This window comes from Dendrobates tinctorius, unplaced genomic scaffold (assembly GCF_039654945.1).
Source record: "Dendrobates tinctorius isolate UK_male_01 unplaced genomic scaffold, ASM3965494v1 ptg000450l, whole genome shotgun sequence".
Lineage (NCBI taxonomy): Eukaryota > Metazoa > Chordata > Amphibia > Anura > Dendrobatidae > Dendrobates > Dendrobates tinctorius.
This window is the reverse complement of record NW_027362112.1, coordinates 1,493,828-1,517,613: the sequence shown is the minus strand read 5'-3', so window position 1 is coordinate 1,517,613 and position 23,786 is coordinate 1,493,828. Positions and strand designations below refer to the sequence as shown.

The window sequence follows — 23,786 nt, the reverse complement described above, 5'->3', positions numbered from 1 at the left end:
GTATTATGTGCGTGCAGTATTATAGCTGTATTATGTGGGGGCTGTATTATAGCTGTATTATGTGGGGGCTGTATTACAGATGTTATGTGGGTGCAGTATTATAGCTGTATTATGTGTGTGCAGTATTATAGCTGTATTATGTGGGGGCTGTATTATAGCTGTATTATATGCGTGCAGTATTATAGCTGTATTATGTGGGGGCTGTATTACAGATGTTATGTGGGTGCAGTATTATAGCTGTATTATGTGCATGCAGTATTATAGCTGTATTATGTGGGGGCTGTATTACATATGTTATGTGGGTGCAGTATTATAGCTGTATTATGTGCGTGCAGTATTATAGCTGTATTATGTGCGTGCAGTATTATAGCTGTATTATGTGGGGGCTGTATTACAGATGTTATGTGGGTGCAGTATTATAGCTGTATTATGTGGGGGCTGTATTATAGCAGTATTATGTGGGAGTATTATAGCTGTATTATGTGGGTGCAGTATTATAGCTCTATTATGTGTGTGCAGTATTATAGCTGTATTATGTGGGGGCTGTATTATAGCTGTATTATGTGGGGGCTGTATTACAGTTGTTATGTGGGTGCAGTATTATAGCTGTATTATGTGCGTGCAGTATTATAGCTGTATTATGTGGGGGCTGTATTATAGCAGTATTATGTGGGAGCTGTATTACAGATGTTATGTGGGTGCAGTATTATAGCTGTATTATGTGGGCGCTGTATTATAGCAGTATTTATGTGGGGGCTGTATTATAGCTGTATTATGTGGGTGCAGTATTATAGCTGTATTATGTGGGTGCTGTAATATAGCTGTATTATGTGGGGGCTGTATTATAGCTGTATTATGTGGGGGCTGTATTATAGCAGTATTATATGGGCGCTGTATTATGTGGGTCCAGTATTATAGCTGTATTATGAGGGTGCTGTATTATAGCTGTATTATGTGCGTGCAGTATTATAGCTGTATTATGTGGGGGCTGTATTATAGCTGTATTATAGCTGTATTATGTGCGTGCAGTTTAATAGCTGTATTATGTGGGGGCTGTATTATAGCTGTATTATGTGCGTGCAGTATTATAGCTCTATTATGTGGGGGCTGTATTATAGTTGTATTATGTGCGTGCAGTATTATAGCTGTATTATGTGGGGGCTGTATTATAGCTGTATTATGAGGGTGCTGTATTATAGCTGTATTATGTGCTTGCAGTATTATAGCTGTATTATGTGGAGGCTGTATTATAGCTGTATTATGTGCGTGCAGTATTATAGCTGTATTATGTGGGGGCTGTATTATAGCTGTATTATGTGCGTGCAGTATTATAGCTGTTTTATGTGGGTGCAGTATTATAGCTGTATTATGTGGGGGCTGTATTATAGCTGTATTATGTGCGTGCAGTATTATAGCTGTATTATGTGGGGGCTGTATTATGTGCGTGCAGTATTATAGCTCTATTATGGGGGCTGTATTATAGCTGTATTATGTGGGGGCTGTATTATAGCTGTATTATGTGCGTGCAGTATTATAGCTCTATTATGTGGGGGCTGTATTATAGCAGTATTTTGTGGGTATCTGAAGTCACCATCTGTTTTTATTCCAGGTTTAATCCATGAAACTAATGGTCACACCGGTTATAGCAATGCACCACCGAGACACATTGCTTGAATGCCCTGCGACTAACAGGGTAAGTGACATTATGTACTGTACAGTCACTAGGCATTAAAGGGCCAGCGTACTCTCCTGCACCTACGACTTCCACAGTATATGATAAAGGACAGCAAGTGGTAGATCTGGAGAATGGGGAAGAACTGCTCCTCACAGTATGAAGTGCAATTAAAAAGTTTTCATAAACCATGATCTTTTCCACATTTTTCAAGTTACACCCAAAAAATTAAATGTTTTTTTGGGGGCTTTTATGTGGTGCAAAATCTAGATAGTGAGTATTTGTGACATGTAAAGGAAATGATACATGGGTTTTAATTATTGTAAAAATATATATCTTAAAATTGTGAGGAGTATTTGTATTCAGCCCTTTGTAGTCTGATGCCCCTGAATAAAATTCTGAGTGAACAATCGCCTCCAGAAGTCACATAATTAGGACATTGTGTAGACCTAGGTGTGATTTATCCTCAGTATAACTACAGCTGTTCTGTGAAGGCCTCAGAGGTTTGTGTGAGAATATTAGGGATCAAACAGCATTATGAAAAGGAGCTCACTAGACAGGTCATAGATAAAGTTGTGGAGAAGAGGAAAGCAGGGATAGATTATAAAAAAATAGCACAAGCTCTGAACATCTCACCAAGTACTGTTCAATTCATCATCCAAAAATGGAAGAAGTAAGGCACAATTGCAAACCAAGACATGGCCATTCACCAAACCTGACATCCCAACCAAGGAGAGAACTAATTAGGGTAAGCTGCGAAGAGGCGCATGGTCACTAAGGAGGAGCTGCAGATCTGCAGTTCAGGTGGGAGAATCTGTCCACACGACAACTAATAGTCCTATACTCGAAAAATCTGGCCTTTATGGAAGAGTGTCAAGAAGAAAGCCATAAGAAGTCCCATGAAGGGGAAACAGTGAGCACGTGGAAGAAGGGGCTATGATCAGATAAGAACAAATGAAAACTTTCTGGGCCAAATGCAAGATGCTAACACTGCACATCACCCTGAAAAGACCATCCCCACCGTCACACATGGTGGTGGCAGCATCATGCTGTGGAGAAGCTTCTCTACTCTTCAGTAGGGGCAGGGAAGCTGGACAAAGTTGGATGGATGGAGCACGTAATTCTCGAGCAAAACCAGTTAGAGGCCACAAAAAACTATAGACTGCGGCGTAAGTTCACCTTCCAACAGGGTAACGACCATAAATATCCTGCCAGAGCTACAATGGGTGGGATGTCAAACTAAAATACACAGAAGGACAAAATTAAATCACATGACAGTATTGCTCTTCAACTGTAATCCACACATAGTGTACAATATAATGGACCCCACATAGTCCTCCATATATTATAATGGCCTGACATAGTCCTCCATACAGTATAATGGCCTTACATAGTGCTCCATACATTATAATGGCCCCACATAGTCCTCCATTAAGTATAATTGCCTCACATAGTGCTCCATACAGTATAATGGCCCCACATAGTCCTCCATACAGTATAATGGCCCCACATACAGCGCCTTGCGAAAGTATTCGACCCCCCGGAACTTTTCGACCTTTTCCCACATATTATGTTTCAAACATAAAGATACCAAATGTAAATTTTTGGTGAAGAATCAACAACAAGTGGGACACAATTGTGAAGTTGAACGAAATTTATTTCGTTCAAGCCACCTGGGAGACGCACCAAACATGTGGAAGAAGGTGCTCTGGTCAGATGAAACCAAAATTGAACTTTTTGGCAACAATGCCAAACTATATGTTTGGCGTAAAGGCAACACAGCTCATTACCCTGAACACACCATCCCCACTGTCAAACATGGTGGTGGCAGCATCATGGTTTGGGCCTGCTTTTCTTCAGCAGGGACAGGGAAGATGGTTAAAAATGATGGGAAGATGGATGGAGCCAAATACAGTGTAGGCCCATTAAAAAATTGTGAGGAAAGTATGGTTGTAGATTATGAGGAAAAAGCTAATATATTAAACACCTTCTTCTCTACGGTATTCACGGTGGAAAATGAAATGCTAGGTGAAATGCCGAGAGACAAATAAAACCCTATATTAAGCGTCACCAATCTAACCCAAGAAGAGGGGCAAAACCGGCTAAAAGATTAAAATAGTTAAATCTCGGGGTCCGGATGGCATACACCCACGAGTACTAAGAGAACTACGTAATGTAATAGACAAACCATTATTTCTTATATTTAGAGACTCTATAGCAACAGGGTCTAATCCACATGACTGGCGCATAGCAAATGTGGTACCAATATTCAAAAAGGGCTCTAAAAGTGAACCTGGAAATTATAGGCGAGTAAGTCTAACCTCTATTGTTGGTGAGATATGTGAAGGGTTTCTGAGGGATGTTATTCTGGATTATCTCAATGAGAATAACTGTTTAACTCCATATCAGCATGGGTTTATGAGGAATCGCTCCTGTCACACCAATCTAATCAGCTTTTATGAAGAGGTAAGCTATAGACTGGACCAAGGTGAGTCATTGGACGTGGTATATCTTGATTTTTCCAAAGCGTTTGATACCGTGCCACACAAGAGGTTGGTACACAAAATGAGAATACCGGGTCTGGGGGAAATGTTATGATTGAGTCACCGTAGGAGGCAAAAACAGAAATGCTAGCTAAGTCCAGAAAACCAGAGAAGTTGGCAGCTATCGGATTGCAGACCCCTGAACCTATCAACACAACTAGCAGTAGCCGTGGGGGGTTCCTACGATGCCCTAGACCCCTCGATCACAGCCGGAGCATTAAATAGGCCTAAAGAAAGAAAGGGGAAATCTAAACTGCCCCAGAGCAGACCCCAAAGCAATAGGCAGCCCCCAACATATAATGACGGTGAAGCAAGAGGAAAACACTAACACAGGCAGAAAGATAGACTGAGCAAAGACGGGGCCCAAGCTAACTAGACAGAAAAGGACAGGAAGGCTGCTGTCTGCAATCCGTGAAAAACCCTATGAAAATAAGAGCCAACAGACTGACAGTGAAAAAGGCCCTGAAGACGCTAGGCTTCAAAAAAGCTATGTCAGTATTCAGGAATATTCTGAAGACAGAGCTACAGGCAAAAGGAGATTCAGCTCACCCCAGCAGGGAATGGCAGAATCCAGAAAAGCAAGGAAAACAAAAACAAAACATAAATGCTAACAGGCAAAGCAGAAAACTTAGCTTTAGAGGAGCAGGAATCAGACTGGTGTCCTAGAAGTCCACAGAGAAATCACCCGCAGGGCAGAAGGGCGTCGGCAGCCTTATATCCAGTCCGTGACTCCACTCAGCCAGTCATCCTCATTAGGCTCAGGTGCCTGATAATCAGGCTCATTACCTTCCTTTACCAGAATAGGGAGTTCACCAGACCTCAGTGACGAAGGGGAAAATAAACTCACAACAGTACCTGCCCCTTGAGGAGGGGTCACCGAACCCTCAACCACGCCACCAGGGCGATCAGGGTGAGCCCGATGAAAGGCACGCACCAATCTTTTGGCATGAATATCAGAGGCAGAGACCCAGGAATTATCCTCCTGACCATAACCCTTCCACTTAACCAAATACTGGAGTCTCCGTCTAGCCAGACGGGAAGCCAGTATTTTCTCTACCTCATATTCCATGTTACCTTCAACCAATACAGGGTCTGGAGGTGCCACCCCAGGAACAACTGGTTCAACAAACCTCTTCAACAAGGACTTATGGAACACATTATGGATTTTAAATGTGACAGGAAGAGCCAAACGAAAAGAGACCGGATTAATAATCTCCAAAATCTTGTAAGGTCCAATAAATCTAGGCTTAAACTTAGGAGAAGCCACCTTCATAGCAATATTTTTTGATGATAACCACACCATATCACCAATCTTAAACTGGGGACCAATGGTCTTATGTCGATTGGAAAACCGCTGGGCCTTTTCCTGGGAGAGAGATAACTTATCCACCACTTGGTCCCAGATCTGGTGCATTCTCTCCACCACAGTGTCAACACCTGGGCAGGCAGAAGGCTCCACCTGCCCTGAAGAAAATCGAGGATGAAACCCAAAGTTACAAAAAAGAGGTGACATCAAAGTGGCAGAACTAGCTCTATTATTTAAAGCAAATTCGGCCAAGGGCAAAAATGAAACCAAATCATCCTGATCGGCGGAAATAAAACATCTCAAATACGACTCCAAGGTCTGGTTTGTTCTCTCTGTCTGCCCATTGGTCTGAGGGTGAAAAGCAGAGGAGAAGGACAACTGAAATCCCAGCTTGGAACAGAAAGTCCTCCAAAATCTAGACACAAACTGAACTCCTCTGTCAGATACAATGTTCTCAGGAATCCCGTGTAAGCGAACCACCTGTTGCAAAAACAGGGGCACCAACTCAGAGGAAGATGGCAACTTAGGGAGTGGTACAAGATGAACAATCTTAGAGAACCTATCACAAGTCACCCAAATAACAGTCATTCTTTGAGAGACCGGCATATCAGAGATGAAATCCATTGAAATATGGGTCCATGGCCTCCTGGGGACCGGCAAAGGCATCAACAACCCACTAGAGCGAGAACAAGATTTAGACCGGGAGCAAGTCCCACAGGACTGCACAAAATTCCTGACATCATGAGACAAGGTGGGCCACCAAAAAGAACGACTCACCAGATCTCTAGTACCAAAAATACCTGGATGACCAGCCAATGCAGAGCAATGAACTTCAGACATCACTCTCTTCTTCCACTGGTCAGGAACATACAACTTTCCACTGGGACAACGCTCAGGTTTGTCCTCCTGGAACTCTTGCAGAGCAAGTCTCAAATCGGGCGAGATGGCAGAAAGAACTACCCCCTTCGCCTAAGATGGTAGCAGGCTTGGTCACCACAGGAGAATCAGCAAAGAAACTCCTAGAGAGGGCGTCTGCCTTGACATTCTTAGTTCCAGGAAGAAAAGAGACCACAAAATCAAAACGTGTAAAAAAACAAGGCCCACCTAGCCTGTCTAGGGTTCAAGCGTTTAGCTGACTCTAGGTAAATCAAATTCTTGTGGTCAGTGAGGACCACAACTTGATGTTTAGCTCCCTCCAACCAATGTCTCCACTCCTCAAATGCCCATTTCATGGCCAACAGTTCCCGATTCCCCACATCATAGTTACGTTCAGATGGAGAGAACTTTCGGGAAAAGAAAGCACAGGGATTCATTTTAGATGTTACAGGATCCCTTTGGGACAAAACAGCTCCTGCACCAATCTCAGAAGCATCCACCTCTACCTGGAACGGGAGTGAGATATCAGGTTGCCGCAAAACCGGGGCGGAGGTAAATCTTCGCTTCAGCTCCTGAAAGGAAGCAACAGCCTCCGGAGACCAATTCAACACATCAGCACCCTTCTTAGTCAGATCAGTCAATGGCTTGGCAATACTAGAAAATTTTGCTATAAATTTCCGATAAAAATTAGCAAAACCCAAAAACTTCTGGAGGGCCTTCAAAGAAGTGGGCTGAACCCAATCATAAATGGCCTGTACCTTGGCCGGGTCCATTTCAATAGTTGACGGAGACAAAATAAATCCCAAAAATTAAATCCTCTGTACTCCAAAAAGGCATTTCGATCCTTTGACATACAGGGAATTCTCCCTCAAGATCCGGAACACAGTCCGAATATGTTCCACATGAGAATCCCAATCCTTGGAGAAGATCAAAATATCATCCAGATATATAATCAAAAATTTATCGACAAAGTCTCGGAAAATATCGTTCATGAAGCACTGGAAGACAGAAGGGGCATTAGTGAGCCCAAAAGGCATCACCAGGTACTCAAAATGTCCCTCCGGAGTATTAAACGCCGTCTTCCATTCATCCCCCTGCTTAATGCGGATAAGATTATACGCCCCCCTGAGGTCAAGCTTGGTAAACCAGCAAGCACCTCTAACTCTAGAGAATAGATCCGAAATCAGGGGTAACGGATACTGATATTTAATAGTAATTTTATTGAGGGCACGATAATCAATACAAGGCCTTAAAGAACCATCCTTTTTGGCCACAAAAAAAAAACGGCACCTAAGGGTGAAGAGGATGGTCTAATATGACCCTTCTCCAACGCCTCCTTAATATAGGACCGCATAGCCTCGTGCTCGGGTACAGATAAATTGAAGAGCCGACCCTTGGGAAATTTACACCCCGGGCTTATTTCAATTGCACAGTCATAACTCCTATGAGGAGGCAAGGACGCAGACTCATTCTCACTAAATACATCATAAAAGTCCGCCAAATAGTCAGGAACATCATGCGACTGAGGAGAGGTGGAAAAAACCGGAGCCTCACTAAAGGCACACCGACAACCCCAACTCACCACAGACACAGATTTCCAATCCAAAACTGGATTATGAATTTGCAACCAGGGAAACCCCAGAACAACGGCATCATGCAGACCATGCAACACCAAAAATCTGCAATTTTCTTGATGGTCTGGGGCGACCCGCATGACCACCTGGGTCCAAAACTGAGGTTTATTTTTAGCCAAAGGAGTAGCATCAATCCCCCTCAAAGGGATAGGCGTCTGCAGAGGTGTCATCGGAAATCCACAACGTTTAGCAAAATCCAAGTCCATTAGGTTTAGCGCTGCTCCCGAATCCACAAAAGCCTTGGCGGAAAATGTGGACAGGGAGCAGATCAGAGTAATTGCCAGAAGAAACTTAGGTGGAACACCACCAACAGAAAACGTGTGTGCAAAGCGTTTCTCTCGTTTAGGACAAACAGAAATAATATGCGAGGCATCTCCACAGAAAAAACACTGCTTATTACACCTTCTGAACTCCTGACGTTGTGCCTTAGACAAAACTATCACATTGCATAGGTTCAGACGTCTGTTCAACCGGTGGCAACACCTCTCGTGCAATCCTGCGTTCACGTAAACGTCGATCAACCTGAATGGCTAATGACATAGAATCGTCCAGACCAGAGGGAACAGGAAATACCACCATAGTATCTTTTACGGCTTCTGACAAACCCTTCCGAAAGAGAGCAGCCAAGGCATTATCATTCCAGGTAGTAAGGACCGCCCACTTTCGGAACTTTTGACAGTACAACTCTGCAGAATCTCAACCCTGGTTCAATGCCAACAGGGTCTTTTCAGCCTGATCAATAGCATTAGGTTCGTCATACCACAACCCCAAAGCTTGAAAGAATGCGTTCACATTAGTCAGAATAGGATCATCTGGTTTCAAAGAAAACGCCCAATCCTGGGGATCGCCACGCAGCAAAGAGATGACAATTTTAACCTGCTGCGCGGAGCTCCCTGACGAGTTAGGCTTCAAGGCAAAAAATAATTTACAATTATTTTTGAAACTCAAAAATTTAGATCGATCCCCAAAAAATACATCAGGTGTAGGGATCTTTGGTTCAACAGCATGCGAACGAGCAAGGTAGGCGGAAATTCCCCGCACTTCCGCAGCAAGCTGCTCCACACGATCAGACAATTGCTTTATCTCCATTGAGAGAAAAAAAAAATTCCCCCTACGGCCTCAGAGATAAAGAGGAAAGAATATACACACACCTTTTTTTTTTTTTTTTTAAACACAATTCTTTCCTGCTATTGAGTACCCTAGGATCTGCGGTATGTCGGGTGATTCTGTTATGATTGAGTCACCGTAGGAGGCAAAAACAGAAATGCTAGCTAAGTCCAGAAAACCAGAGAAGTTGGCAGCTATCGGATTGCAGACCCCTGAACCTATCAACACAACTAGCAGTAGCCGTGGGGGGTTCCTACGATGCCCTAGACCCCTCGATCACAGCCGGAGCATTAAATAGGCCTAAAGAAAGAAAGGGGAAATCTAAACTGCCCCAGAGCAGACCCCAAAGCAATAGGCAGCCCCCAACATATAATGACGGTGAAGCAAGAGGAAAACACTAACACAGGCAGAAAGATAGACTGAGCAAAGACGGGGCCAAAGCTAACTAGATAGAAAAGGACAGGAAGGCTGCTGTCTGCAATCCGTGAAAAACCCTATGAAAATAAGAGCCAACAGACTGACAGTGAAAAAGGCCCTGAAGACGCTAGGCTTCAAAAAAGCTATGTCAGTACTCAGGAATATTCTGAAGACAGAGCTACAGGCAAAAGGAGATTCAGCTCACCCCAGCAGGGAATGGCAGAATCCAGAAAAGCAAGGAAAACAAAAACAAAACATAAATGCTAACAGGCAAAGCAGAAAACTTAGCTTTAGAGGAGCAGGAATCAGACTGGTGTCCTAGAAGTCCACAGAGAAATCACCCGCAGGGCAGAAGGGCGTCGGCAGCCTTATATCCAGTCCGTGACTCCACTCAGCCAGTCATCCTCATTAGGCTCATTACCTTCCTTTACCAGAATAGGGAGTTCACCAGACCTCAGTGACGAAGGGGAAAATGAACTCACAACAGGGAAATGTGTGGAAATGGGTAAGTAACTGGCTTAGTGATAGAAAGCAGAGGGGGGGTTATAAATGGTATATTCTCTAACTGGGTCGCTGTGACCAGTGGGGACCGCAGGGGTCGGTGTTGGGACCTCTTCTCTTCAAGATATTTATTAACGATCTGGTAGAAGGTTTGCACAGTAAAATATCGATATTTGCAGATAATACAAAACTATGTAAAGCCGTCAATACAAGAGAAGATAGTATTCTGCTACAGATGGATCTGGATAAGTTGGGAACTTGGGCCGAAAGGTGACAGATGCAGTTTAACAATGATAAATGTAAGGTTATACACATGGGAAGAAGGAATCAATATCACCATTACACACTGAACAGTAAACCACTGGGTAAATCTGACCTGGAGAAGGACTTGGGGATCCTACAGTAGTTAATGATAAACTTACCTGGAGCAGCCAGTGCCAGGCAGCGGCTGTCAAGGCAAACAGGATCATGGGGTGCATTAAATGAGGTCTGGATACACATGATGAGAGCATTATACTGCCTCTGTACAAATCCCTGGTTAGATCGCACATGGAGGACTGTGTACAGTTTTGGGCAGAGGTGCTCAGGAAGGATATAATGGAACTAGAGCGAGTACAAAGGAGGGCAACAAAATTAATAAAGGGGATGGGGGAAGTACAATACCCAGAGAGATTAGCAAAATTAGGATTATTTAGTCTAGATAAAAGGCGACTGAGGGGCGATCTAATAACCATGTATAAGTATATAAGGGGACAATACAAATATCTCTCCCAGGATCTGTTTATACCGAGGAAGGTGACGGTCACAATGGGGCATTCTCTGCGTCTGGAGGAGAGAAGGTTTCTCCACCAACATAGAAGAGGATTCTTTACTGTTAGGGCAGTGAGAATCTGGAATTCCCTGCCTGAGAGGGGGTGATGGCGAACTCAGCCGAGGGGATCAGGAGAGGCCTGGATGTCTTCCTGGAGTGTAACAATATTGTATCTTACAGTTATTGTTAGGTTCTTTAGAAGGACGGAGATCTGGGAATTTATTCTGACAGAATTTTATAGGCTGAACTGGATGGACTAATGTCTTTTTTCGGCCTTACTAACTATGTTACTATGTTATGTATGTTATTCTTGAAGAAAACCTGTTAGTCTGCAAAAGACCTGAGACTGGGACGAAGATTTGTCTTCCAACAAGACAATGATCCCAAACATAAAGCAAAATCTACAATGGAATGGTTCACAAATAAACGTCTCCAGGTGTTAGAATGGCCAAGTCACAGTCCAGACCTGAATCCAATCGCGACTCTGTGGAAAGAGCTGAAAACTGCTGTTCACAAACGATCTCCATCCAACCTCACTGAGCTCGAGCTGTTTGCCAAGGAAGAATGGGCGAGAATTTCAGTCTCTCGATGTACAGAACTGATAGAGACATACCCCAAGCAACTGCAGCTGTAATCACAGCAAAAGGAGGCGCAACAAAGTATTGAGTTACAGGGGCCGAATAATATTGCACGCCCCACTTTTCAGTTTTTGGATTTCCATAAAAATTTAAAATAACCAATAAATTTCGTTCAACTTCACAATTGTGTCCCACTTGTTGTTGATTCTTCACCAAAAATTTACATTTGGTATCTTTATGTTTGAAGCACGATATGTGGGAAAAGGTTGAAAAGTTCCAGGGGGCCGAATACTTTCGCAAGGCACTGTAGCCCTCCATAGAGTATAATGACCCCACATAGTCCTCCATACAGTATAATGGCCTCACATAGTGCTCCATACAGTATAATGACCCCACATTAAAAACATAAATACTCACCTCTGACCGTTCCCCTACTTCTCCGGTGTCCTCAGATCCTCTGCACATATCGGTACAGTGGGTGCGTTGTAACGACATCAGACGTAGAATGATGGGAGAGGGAGCATCCGCTTACGCTCCCTACTCTACCATTTCTTTCAAATGTATTAGAACCTAGGATGCCGATATAGTTTGCGATGCCAAGCTGGTGACAAGCCTGGCATTGCGGGCCAAATGTACTTACCCTGCGGAGATTGACGTATGTGGTTTAGATCAAAGCATATTTATGAGTGTGAATGCCCCAGTCACAGTCCAGACCCAAATCCCAGAGAATCTGTGACAAGACGTGAAAATTGCTGATCACAAATGTCTCCATCCGATCCACAGAGCGAGTGTGCGAAGAAAGGGCAAAATGTCACCTCTAGATGCGCAAATCTGGTGGAGACCAACCCCAAAAGACTGCAGCAGAGAAAGATGGTCCTACAAAGTACTGACTCAGGTGGGCTCAATTCAAATGCACCTCACAATTTTCAGATTTGTATTATTTAAATATTTAGAAACACTCATGTCTCCTTTACACATCACAAATATTTGCTACTTTGTGTTGGTATCAAACAAAATAAAAAATTGAAAACTTCACGGGGTATAAATATTTGTTAAAGCAGCGGATAAGAACCTGCACACAGTGTAAAATGGTGAAGTGGTCTGTAGAGAACGCAATGGCCCTTTAATATGTGGACAATAATCAAAGTTCTGTTAATGTCAAGTAAAGAGAAGGTTCTGCAGCAGCTCTGCCCCACGAAAAATGACTGACACTATCAGAGAAAACGTGACCCCCCCCCACCTACCATCACTTACCTGACACTTACCTGAGCTGGGAGTGGAGTTTAGTGGCTTTAGTGCTGAAATCTTCCCAGATCGGGTAAGAACTCTGCAGAAAGGAAGAAATTAAGTAAATAATCCGAGATCATGTGAAACACGTACTGCTGCTATAACATAAGGTTGAGTACTGAAAAAGGGTGTCTGATGATAAACCCTGGTGTCATGAGCTGGGGGTGTGGTTGCCCCCCAGTTGTCAGGGATTTATTATATCCCACTTTCCAGTTCTGGTTTGGAACTTTCAGCTCTCTGGTGCCCCCCTTACCCTCAGGTCAGTCAGGGAACTACACCTACAATAAGTGGTCGCCAGAAGGTTTGCCTTGCTGTGTACTGGCTATTGGGCACTCTGCAGTGAGGGCGGTATGTATGTCCCCAGGGCGGGTAACACACACATAAAACCTCAGTTCCTTCACTGCCAGAATCTCACAAATACCCCAGAACACTTTGCTGCCACCAGCTCCTCATTCTACATAAAAAATAAATATCGGGTCAGGAGCCAATCCCCTATGTAGCGTAAATTTAGCATGAAGGATGTGGCGGTACATTATAAAGCAAGGACAACAAACCTAGTAAATTGTTATAGATTTACTCCAGAAAATGTAGGCAGTGTTTGCAAAAATATAAAAGATGTTACAAACGAGACAGATACATTATATACAGATAGATACAAAATAACATGGATTAAAATATGAAACTTACAGATCTCAGTCAATGGCATGCCATGTGAAGGAGGGGCGGCTTCCCCAACAGAAAATGGTGAACCCCAGGCAAATGACAAATTCCTAATTGGGCATCCTAATCTTATACTTTCTCTTCGCAGACCTCACTGGGTGGGTGGAGCTATGGAATGCACTGCCCTTTAGAAAGTTCTTAAGAAACTACTATTTGTCATAACTCTGGGTGGAAACCTCGCAACAAGACAACAGGGTTATCAGTTTTCTTATTGTGAAATTACCTTTCATTTAAGTCTAAACATGCCGTGGCTGTGTGGCTCAGTCGGGTAGAAATCAGTTTCTCGGATTCTGGTGGTCGCCAAAGTTTCAAAACCCGCCTTTGGATAGCTTTTACGATGTAGATTTCAAAAACAAAGGTTTCCTGCTTCTATGCCTAATCTGCGTTATTATATTCAATCCTGAAGGAACTTCCAAAAACATGTGCTTCTAACCTACCACTTCCGGCTTGAGCCGGCCATACCAGGGTCTCTCATTACACAAAGTAGCTAGAGGGAGAGGGTGAAGAGAGTGCAGCTGCGAGGGGGGGAGGGAATTACACACAGGCAGAAAAAGACTGCAGCAGTGTGCCTGGAGAAACGGAAAAGGGGAAAGGACAGCATGTCCTCTTACAAACCAACGAGATGCAGCAGAAAGTAAGGTATGTGTAATTAAAACAATAAGAAATACTTCAGATTTCCTGACACCTGGGATGTGCAAAGTACAAAAGTGAGTGCAGCTCTGGACTACAACACGGAATTGGTAATGTATGTACACAGTGACTGCACCAGCAGAATAGTGAGTGCAGCTCTGGAGTATAATACAGGATGTAACTCAGGTCAGGATCAGTAATGTAATGTATGTACACAGTGACTGCACCAGCAGAATAGTGAGTGCAGCTCTGGGGTATAATACAGGAGGTAACTCAGGATCAGTAATGTAATGTATGCACACAGTGACTGCACCAGCAGGATAGTGAGTGCAGCTCTGGAGAATAATACAGGATGTAACTCAGGATCAGTAATGTAATGTATGTACACAGTGACTGCACCAGCAGAATAGTGAGTGCAGCTCTGGGGTATAATACAGGATGTAACTCAGGATCAGTGATGTAATGTATGTACACAGTAACTGCACCAGCAGAATAGTGAGTGCAGCTCTGGGGTATAATACAGGATGTAACTCAGGATCAGTAATGTAATGTATATACTCAGTGACAGCACCAGCAGAATAGTGAGTGCACCTCTGGAGTATTATACAGGAGGTAACTCAAGATCAGTAATGTAATGTATCATGTATGTACTCAGTGACAGCACCAGCAGAATAGTGAGTGCAGCTCTGGAGTATAATACAGGAGGTAACTCAGGATCAGTAATGTAATGTATGTACACAGTGACTGCACCAGCAGAATAGTGAGTGCAGCTCTGGGGTATAATACAGGATGTAACTCAGGATCAGTAATGTAATGTATATACTCAGTGACAGCACCAGCAGAATAGTGAGTGCAGCTCTGGAGTATAATACAGGAGGTAGCTCAGGATCAGTACAGGGTCAGTAATGTATGCAGATGGTGACTCCGCTGATTATGAAGTGACATTCTGGATGAGTTCTGTGTGTGGATGGTTCACATACAGCAGTGCATGTACTTTGCATCAGATTGCGGCTCTGGTCCGCCCCTTGGGGTCCTGCACTATGGTCGCCTCTTTCAGTCTTCACTCTAGAATACATCTACGGAAGATGCGGAAATAATGAGGCGAAGCAGTGCGGTAAATACTGGAGCAGGTCGTAGTGATAGGATGGCCGTTTCGTACATGTCCTCTGTGTCTCTCCGGAGCTGCTGACTATAACAGATGCGCAGGAAGGATCATTGTTCTCTGCTCCCGTTATGTCACATAACCGTTTCCATGTTTCCGGGTAACTCTACATGTTGCTCTGTGACTGTGTCACATCTGCAGCTCGAATGGAAACAGTCAGCAATCATTATTCTCATCAAGTAGTTGACATCGTCTCGGCTGCCCAGCGGTAAGAGATCTCTCCCAGCTGATGCTCCAGTGGACAGAGCCTTTTGCTACCACTGAAGGCGCCTTCACGCAGCTGCTGTGCTTAGCTCACAAAGGAGTGTCTGCACTGAAGATGAAAATACAAAAACACCTGATTGTTCCTGATCACTGACCATAAGCAATGGGGAAATTAGAACTTGTGATAAAATAATGAAGCCACGGAAAACGGTGGCGTTTTTTTTCTTTTGCATTGTGGGGTATCTAATGATCGTGGGTGCGCTGCACAGTGACTGAGACTGCGCGACAAGGATCTGAGAGCTAACTGCGAATGCAGAGCTCTGAATCCATTACCACATAATAAACATCTGAACATATGTGGCCCCCTTGCCCGCCAACTCCGCCAGACGGAGCGTCAACACGTCTAACTCCTCGTCTGCCAAGGAGCAGCCTGACAAATGTCAGAAATCCCGTCAATGGAGGAGAGGCTGGGAAATAACACATTATACTTGCCACAGACAGCACAGAGAACCCTGACTGACAGGTCCAAACTAAGCCCAAGACAAGAAAAGGGGTACTGTGCAGTGTGTATACAGAAGTGGTACTGTGCAGTGTGTATATACAGGAGGAGTGGTGCTGTGCAGTGTGTATATACAGGAGGAGGTGTACTGTGCAGTGTATATACAGGACAGGTGGAGCGGTACTGTGCAGTGTATATACAGGAGGAGGTGTACTGTGCAGTGTATATACAGGAGGAGGTGTACTGTGCAGTGTATATACAGGAGGAGCGGTACTGTGCAGTGTATATATACAGGAGGAGCGGTACTGTGCAGTGTATATATACAGGAGGAGTGGTGCTGTGCCGTGTATATATACAGGAGGAGCGGTACTGTGCCGTGTATATATACAGGAGGAGCGGTACTGTGCAGTGTGTATATACAGGAGGAGGTGTACTGTGCAGTGTATATATACAGGAGGAGGTGTACTGTGCAGTGTATATATACAGGAGGAGGTGTACTGTGCAGTGTATATATACAGGAGGAGGTGTACTGTGCAGTGTATATATACAGGAGGAGTGGTACTGTGCAGTGTATATACAGGAGGAGCGGTACTGTGCAGTATATATATACAGGAGGAGCGGTACTGTGCAGTGTATATACAGGAGGAGCGGTACTGTGCAGTGTATATATACAGGAGGAGCGGTACTGTGCAGTGTATATATACAGGAGGAGTGGTGCTGTGCCGTGTATATATACAGGAGGAGCGGCACTGTGCCGTGTATATATACAGGAGGAGCGGTACTGTGCAGTGTGTATATACAGGAGGAGGTGTACTGTGCAGTGTATATATACAGGAGGAGGTGTACTGTGCAGTGTATATATACAGGAGGAGGTGTACTGTGCAGTGTATATATACAGGAGGAGTGGTGCTGTGCAGTGTGTATATACAGGAGGAGGTGTACTGTGCAGTGTATATACAGGACAGGTGGAGCGGTACTGTGCAGCGTGTATATACAGGAGGAGTGGTGCTGTGCAGTGTATATATACAGGAGGAGTGGTCCTGTGCAGTGTGTATATACAGGAGGAGTGGTACTGTGCAGTGCATATATACAGGAGTGGTACTGTGCAGTGTATATACACAGGAGGAGTGGTACTGTGCAGTGTATATATACAGGAGGAGTGGTACTGTGCAGTGTATAATTATATATACAGGAGGAGTGGGACTGTGCAGTGTGTGTGTGTATGTATATATATATATATATACAGTATATACAGGAGGAGTGGTACTGTGCAGTGTGTATATACAGGAGTGGTACTGTGCAGTGTGTATATACAGGAGGAGTGATACTGTGAAGCGTATAAATTCATCTTTTACATTGTAAAAATGCCTGAGAGGAAAATGGGCTGATGAGAAAGTTTGTGCACCCTGCATGGTTAGTACCTAATCCCCTTTTGCAAGTATCACATCTTGTAAGCACTTTTTGTAGCCAATCCAGAGTCTTTCAGTTCTTGTCTGAGGCATTTTCCTCCATTCTTCCTTGGAGAATTCCTCCCATTCTGTGAGATTCCTGGGTCTCTCGCATCCTCTGCTGTTTTGAGGTCTCACCACAGATGGTCCATGATGCTCAGATCAGGGGATGTGAGGGCCATTGTAAAATCTTCAGCTTGCCCCTTTTGAGGTCGTCTATTGTGGATTGTGACGTGTGTAGGATCATTATTCACTTATAGCAGCCATCCTCCTCCTCTTCTTATTTTCCCCTTCATCTTTGTTATGGATGGTGGTATCCTTGCATCAAGAATTTGTTCAAATTTCATTTACTTCATTCTTCCCTCTACCTGTGTGAAATGTTCCCCGAGTCATTGGCTTTAACACAACCTCAAAGCGTGATTGATCCGCCTTAATGGTTAGCGAATTGTTCTTTTCCTGAGATTCTGTGCCATTTTTTTCCACACATACCTTTGATTGTTGTGGCCACAGAGTTCTATGTTAATCTCATCGGTCCACAGGACTTGTTTCCCAAATGCATCAGGCTTGTTTACATTTTCTTTTGACACTGAATTTTATGATGAGGACGCAGGAGAGGTTTTCTTCTGATGAGTCTTCCATGAAGGCCATATTTGTATAGGTGTCTCTGAACAGTAGAGCAATGTACCATAACTTCAGAGTCTGTTAAATCTTTCTGAAGATCTTTTGAGGTCAAGCGGGGTTTCATATTTGCCTCTCTAGCTATCTTACCAGCAGCTCTCAGTGAAATTTTGCTTGGTCTTCCAGACCTTATCTTGACCTCCACTCTTCCTGGTAATGACCATTTCTTAATTACATTTCGAACTGAGGAAAGAACAACTTGGAAACGCTTTGCTATCTTCTTATAGCCTTCTCCTGCTTTGTGGGCCTCCACCATTTTCATTTTCAAAGTGCTCGGCAGCTGTGATAACCCTAACCTATGGCTGCTGTTTTCTGGCACAAGATTAGAGGAGGCTGGGTTTTTATAAAGCTGGGAAATTTGCATCACCGAACCTTTCCTAATGATGATAGTGAGCAAGCCATAACCTTAACAGGATAATTAAGGTCAGAAGCCTTGGTCAACATTATCTGTGCACACAAATCTTGAAGGGTGCCCAAACTTTCGCACTGGAACATTTTCCTTTTTGTCATTTTAAAATGTAAAAAAGACAATATTTTTTTTGTTTGCCTAAAATACAAAGGAAATGTGTCATGATTAACTGCAGGCCTTTTAGAGATCATTTAATCTTCAACTTGTTTAACTGTTCACAATCATTTGACCAGAGGTGCCCAAAACGTTTCCATGCCACTGTATATATGCAGAATAATACAGATCCAGTGTTTGTGGAGATGGGATTGGTGCCACTCTGTGTCTGAATTTGTGGAGATAGTGAACCCATAAAACACGCCGGTGAGACTACGAATGACCTTCAGCCCTTCATCTCCATGGCTATTACCCCCAGCCCCTTCTCTCAGTTGCTCTGACCCCCGGCCTTTTGTCTCCAACACTCTGAACCCTGGTCCCTTGTCTCCGAGGCTCTGATCCCTGGCTCTTTTTCTCTATTGCTCTGAATCCCGGCCCACCTCTCAAACACTCTGACCCCCAGCTCCTTGTCTCCATGGGTCTGACCCCCGGCTCCTGCTATCAGAGGCTCTGACCCCCCGGCCTCTTTGCTCAGTGGCTCTGACCGGCATCCCCTTCGCTCAGTGACTGTGACCCCCAGCTCCGTGTTCAGTGGCTCTGAACCCTTGTGTCATGATCCAGGACGGGGTTTCGCTTTGGCCCGTCCTGATCAGACTGGGGGTTAATTGTTCTGCCTCTCTCTGGCAGAGGGCGGCTATTTAATGCTCACTGGACCTAGCTCCAGTGAGTTAGTTGACCTTGTGCGTACGTGTGCCTTGTGCCTGATATCTTTCTTGCTTGTTTGGTTTTGATCCGGTTCTGTCCCTGTTTCGAGTTCTGCCTGTCCCTCTTGTACTGCGCTACCTCTCGTGTATGACTCTCTGCTTGTGACCTGACTTCTCTCTGCTCCTCCCCTTGGTACCGCGTTGCCCTCTTGTGTATGACCTTTGGCTTTGTCTGACTACCCGTCTGTTTGTCCCTCCTGTGCCTCGTTTGCCCGTACTGTGTGACCTCCGTTTTGCCTGACTCTGAGTTGTTGCATGGTGTCCTATCATCTCTGAAAGCAGGACGATAAGCCCCGCCCCCTTGCAGTCACATGACCATAGGTCCTGTGCCAGCTTGCTAACTTCAGTGTCCGCAGGTCCTGTGCCTCTTTACTTTCCGGCGCTGACTGGATCCTGACACTAATAGTTTGAAGCACGCATTGTCACCTCTGCTGCCCTGCTCCACAGGTATCTTTTAGCACTGTTTCTGTACTCAGGACACGCGCACTGGCTCAGTGAGTGAGTGTAGTGCCGTGTTCCTGACATTATAACTGACCATTACCATTTTTTTTTTCTCTGCTCCCCTTCTCCTGTGTATGTGATGGATCCTATGCACGCTCTTTCTGAGCAGGTAAGGCACCTGACCCAGATGTCTCAGAAACTCCTTGGAGAACAACTAGTCCTGGCTCAGTCTCAGCAGCTGATCGCTGACACTGCAGGGGGTATTCTCATCGGGGGCTCGGGATGTTACATTAGTTTCCCTTGAGTCTCCGGTTAAGTTACCGGATACCTTTTCTGGAGATAAAAAGAAGTTCAGAGTTTTCAAGGAGGGCTGTAAGCTTTTTTTTTTCATTGAGACCACACTCTTCTGGGGATGAAGGTCAGAGAGTGGGGGTCATTATGTCTCTGTTAAGGGGAGCCCCCCAAGCTTGGGCTTTCTCCCTTCCTACCATGGCCCCTGAGCGTATAACTGTGGATGCATTTTTTGAGGCCCTGGGGCTTATTTATGATGAGCCTGATCAGATGCGTATGGCTGAGGACATGGTGATGAGTGTGTGCCAGGGGAAGCACTCAGCCGAGTGGTTTTGTTCAGAGTTCAGGCGCTGGGCTGCTGAGGTTTGCTGGAATGATGCCGCCCTCCAGGGTTTGTTCCGTAGAGGCCTGTTTGAATATCTGAAAGATGTCTTGGCTCTCCACCCTCCGCCTGATTCCCTGGAAGAGGCTATGACACAGGCTGTCTGAATGGATCGCAGACTACGGGCGAGGGGAGTGATGCAAATTGAGACACCGTTATTTTCCCAAAGAAGGGGAGCCTGTCCTACATTGGAAACCATGGAGATGGGAACCATCGACCTCAAAGGGAACGAAAGGAGACAACGGCGCGTGGGAAAATGTTGTTTTCACTGTGGCGATGCTAGACATTGGAAAAAGGATTGCCTCTCCCGTCCACTGACCAACAAGCGTCTGAGCCCGGGTGATTGTCGTGGAGGTCACCCAGGCTCTCAGGTACCCTTTTCTGCCTTTTCAAAAATGTTGTTGCAAGTGGAACTTTGTTGTGGGAGTGTCTCTACATGCACTTCTGCCTTAGTGGATTGCGGATCATCATTGAACTTTATTGACTCTGACTTGGTGGCCAGGTGTAAGTTAGGGACAGTTAGGTTGGAGACTCCTATTCACATTGTTGCCATTGACAAAACACCACTGGTTAAGAATAACGTTATGTTTCGTACTGAAGAGTTTCTCCTTAAAGTGAGTTCCTTACGCCAGGAACACATTTCATGTTTTGTGATGGACAACCTGCCTGCGGGACTGGTGTTGGGGTTCCCCTGGTTACAATTGCATAATCCTGTAATTAACTGGGAATCTCGGGACATTGTTAAATGGGGTCCCTATTGTTCTGAAAACTGTCTGGTTACTGTGTCTGTGTCGTCCGTGGGTCTGGAAGGTATTCCGGAGTGCCTGAAAGACTATATGGACGTTTTCTCCAAAAAAAAGGCTGAGGTTTTACCACCACACCGCCCAATTGATTGTGCCGTTGACCTGGTTCCAGGTGCTAAATTGCCCAAAGCCCGCTTATATAACCTTTCGGGTCCAGAACGGGCTGCGATGAAAGAATATATTTCCGAGTCTCCGTAAGGGACACATTCGTCCTTCTGTTTCTCCTGTGGCGGCGGGATTCTTTTTTGTAAAGAAAAAAGACGGTGGTTTACGCCCATGCCTCGATTTTCGTGAGTTAAATAAGATAACTGTGAGGAATACATATCCCCTTCCACTTATTCCTGATTTATACAACCAGTTGTCCGGAGCCAAGTGGTTTTCAAAGTTAGATCTACGGGGAGCGTATAACCTTATCCGAGTCCGGGACGGAGATGAGTGGAAAACCGCTTTTCTCACTACTGAAGGGTTGTTTGAAAATTTGGTCATGCCTTTCGGCCTGACCAATGCTCCAGCGGTTTTCCAAAATTTCATTAATCATGTGTTCTCTGATTTCATTGGACGTTTTATGGTGGTATATTTGGATGACATATTGATCTACTCTCCTGATAAACAGGCTCACATTGTTCATGTTCGGGCAGTTCTCCAAAGGCTCCGGGAGAACTGTCTCTTTGCTAAATTAGAAAAATGCTTATTTTTCGTCCAAGAACTGTCTTTTCTGGGGTTCATTGTGTCTGCTGAAGGGTATCGCATGGATCCTAATAAGGTGCAGGCCATTGTCAAGTGGGTTCAACCTTGTGATTTGAAGGCTCTGCAGCATTTCCTAGGATTCGCCAATTACTACCGTAAATTTATAAGGGTGTTCTCACAGGTGGTTAAACCCCTCACAAACATGACTCAAAAGGGGGCCTATATCAAGAATTGGTCAACCGCAGCGGTAGCGGCGTTTAAGTTTTTAAAAAAATGTTTCATGTCTGCCCCGGTTCTTATTCAACCGGACCCGTCTCAACCATTTATTGTTGAGGTAGATGCCTCAGAGGTGGGGGTGGGGGAGGTATTGTCCCAGGGACCCACCACTTTGACCAATTTGAGACCTTGCGCCTTTTTCTCGAAGAAGTTCTCCCCTGCGGAAAGAAACTATGATGTGGGGAATCGAGAACTTCTGGCTGTAAAGTTGGCCTTTGAAGAATGGAGGCATTTTTTGGAGGGGGCTGTCCATCCTATAACCGTAATTACGGACCACAAAAACCTAGCTTACATTGAGTCAGCCAAAAGGCTGACTCCCAGACAGGCTAGATGGTCACTTTTTTTTTCCCGATTCAACTTCTCGATCACTTTTCGGCCAGGATCTAAAAATGTCAGAGCGGATGCCTTGTCGTCACGCAGTCTAGATCCGGTGTCCCCCCCGGAACCTCCATCCTCCAGCCTTGGGGTGGGGGTGGCAGATATTTCTAATATGTTGGAACAGGAGATTCGGGAAGCTCAGTCTCTTGCACCTCCGACTAAGCCGGTGGATAAACTTTTCGTGCCAGCTCAGTTTCGCCTCAAGGTCCTCCAGGAGTTCCATGACTCAGTTCTGGGTGGACATCCAGGGATCTCGGCTACCCGGAAGGCCATTGCTAGAGTATTCTGGTGGTCTGCTTTAGCCTCTGATGTTAGGGGAATATGTGTCTGCTTGTGATGTTTGTGCCCCTGCAAAAGCCCCCCATAACCGGCCGGCCGGGGAATTGGTACCACTGCCAATTCCTGAGAGACCATGGACTCATTTGTCCATGGATTTCATCACCAACCTTCCCCCCTCCAAGGGTAATACTGTCGTTTGGGTTGTGGTGGACAGGTTTAGTAAGCAGGCACATTTTGTACCTTTGGCAGCTCTACCTAATGCGGAAACATTGTCCAGATTGTTCGTAGAGCATGTGGTGCGGTTGCATGGGGTACCCTTGAATGTGGTATCTGATAGAGGAGTGCAGTTTGTTTCCAGATTTTGGAGGGCTTTTTGTAAGAGGTTGGGTATTGGTCTGTCCTTTTCATCCGCCTATCATCCTGAGAATAATGGGCAGACCGAACGGACCAATCAGTCTCTGGAGCAAATTCTGCGCTGCTTGACCTCAGCCCGACAGGATGATTGGTGTTCTGTGTCACCGTTGGCCGAGTTTGCATTTAACAGCCGCATTAACCAGTCTACGGGTACATCTCCCTTTTTCTGCAATTATGGGTTTCATCCTCATTTTGGAGAATTTTCCCGTTTGAATTCTGGGTGTCCTGGGGCGGATGAGACGATCCAGCGGTTGGGGGAGGTATGGCGGGAGGTCCAGAGTAACATTACGAAGGTCAAGGACAAATTTAATTTTTTTGCGGACAAAAAACGATCCGCGGGACCGGTGTTGCAGATTGGGGATAAGGTATGGTTGTCCACCAAGAATATAAGGCTCAAGGTCCCCTCTGCGAAGCTTGGACCCAAGTTTATAGGTCCCTATGAAATTACCGAAGCAGTTAACCCGGTGGCTTTTCGGCTGCGTCTCCCGCCATCTCT

The 23,786-nt window shown here is 44.9% G+C and overlaps 1 protein-coding gene across 5 annotated transcripts in view; it reads right to left on the bottom strand.

Moving 5' to 3' along the window:
• Nucleotides 1-23,786, bottom strand: part of MTSS2 (MTSS I-BAR domain containing 2) — a 135,390-nt gene that overhangs the window by 101,339 nt on the left and 10,265 nt on the right. For 4 of the 5 annotated variants that reach the window (XM_073564361.1, XM_073564363.1, XM_073564362.1 and 1 more), the window contains exon 2: nt 12,711-12,772. In XM_073564361.1, the coding sequence (XP_073420462.1) occupies nt 12,711-12,772 (62 nt within the window). Of the gene's footprint in view, nt 1-12,699; nt 12,773-23,786 lie in introns of all 5 variants that reach the window. The other variant, XM_073564366.1, reaches the window with a different exon arrangement.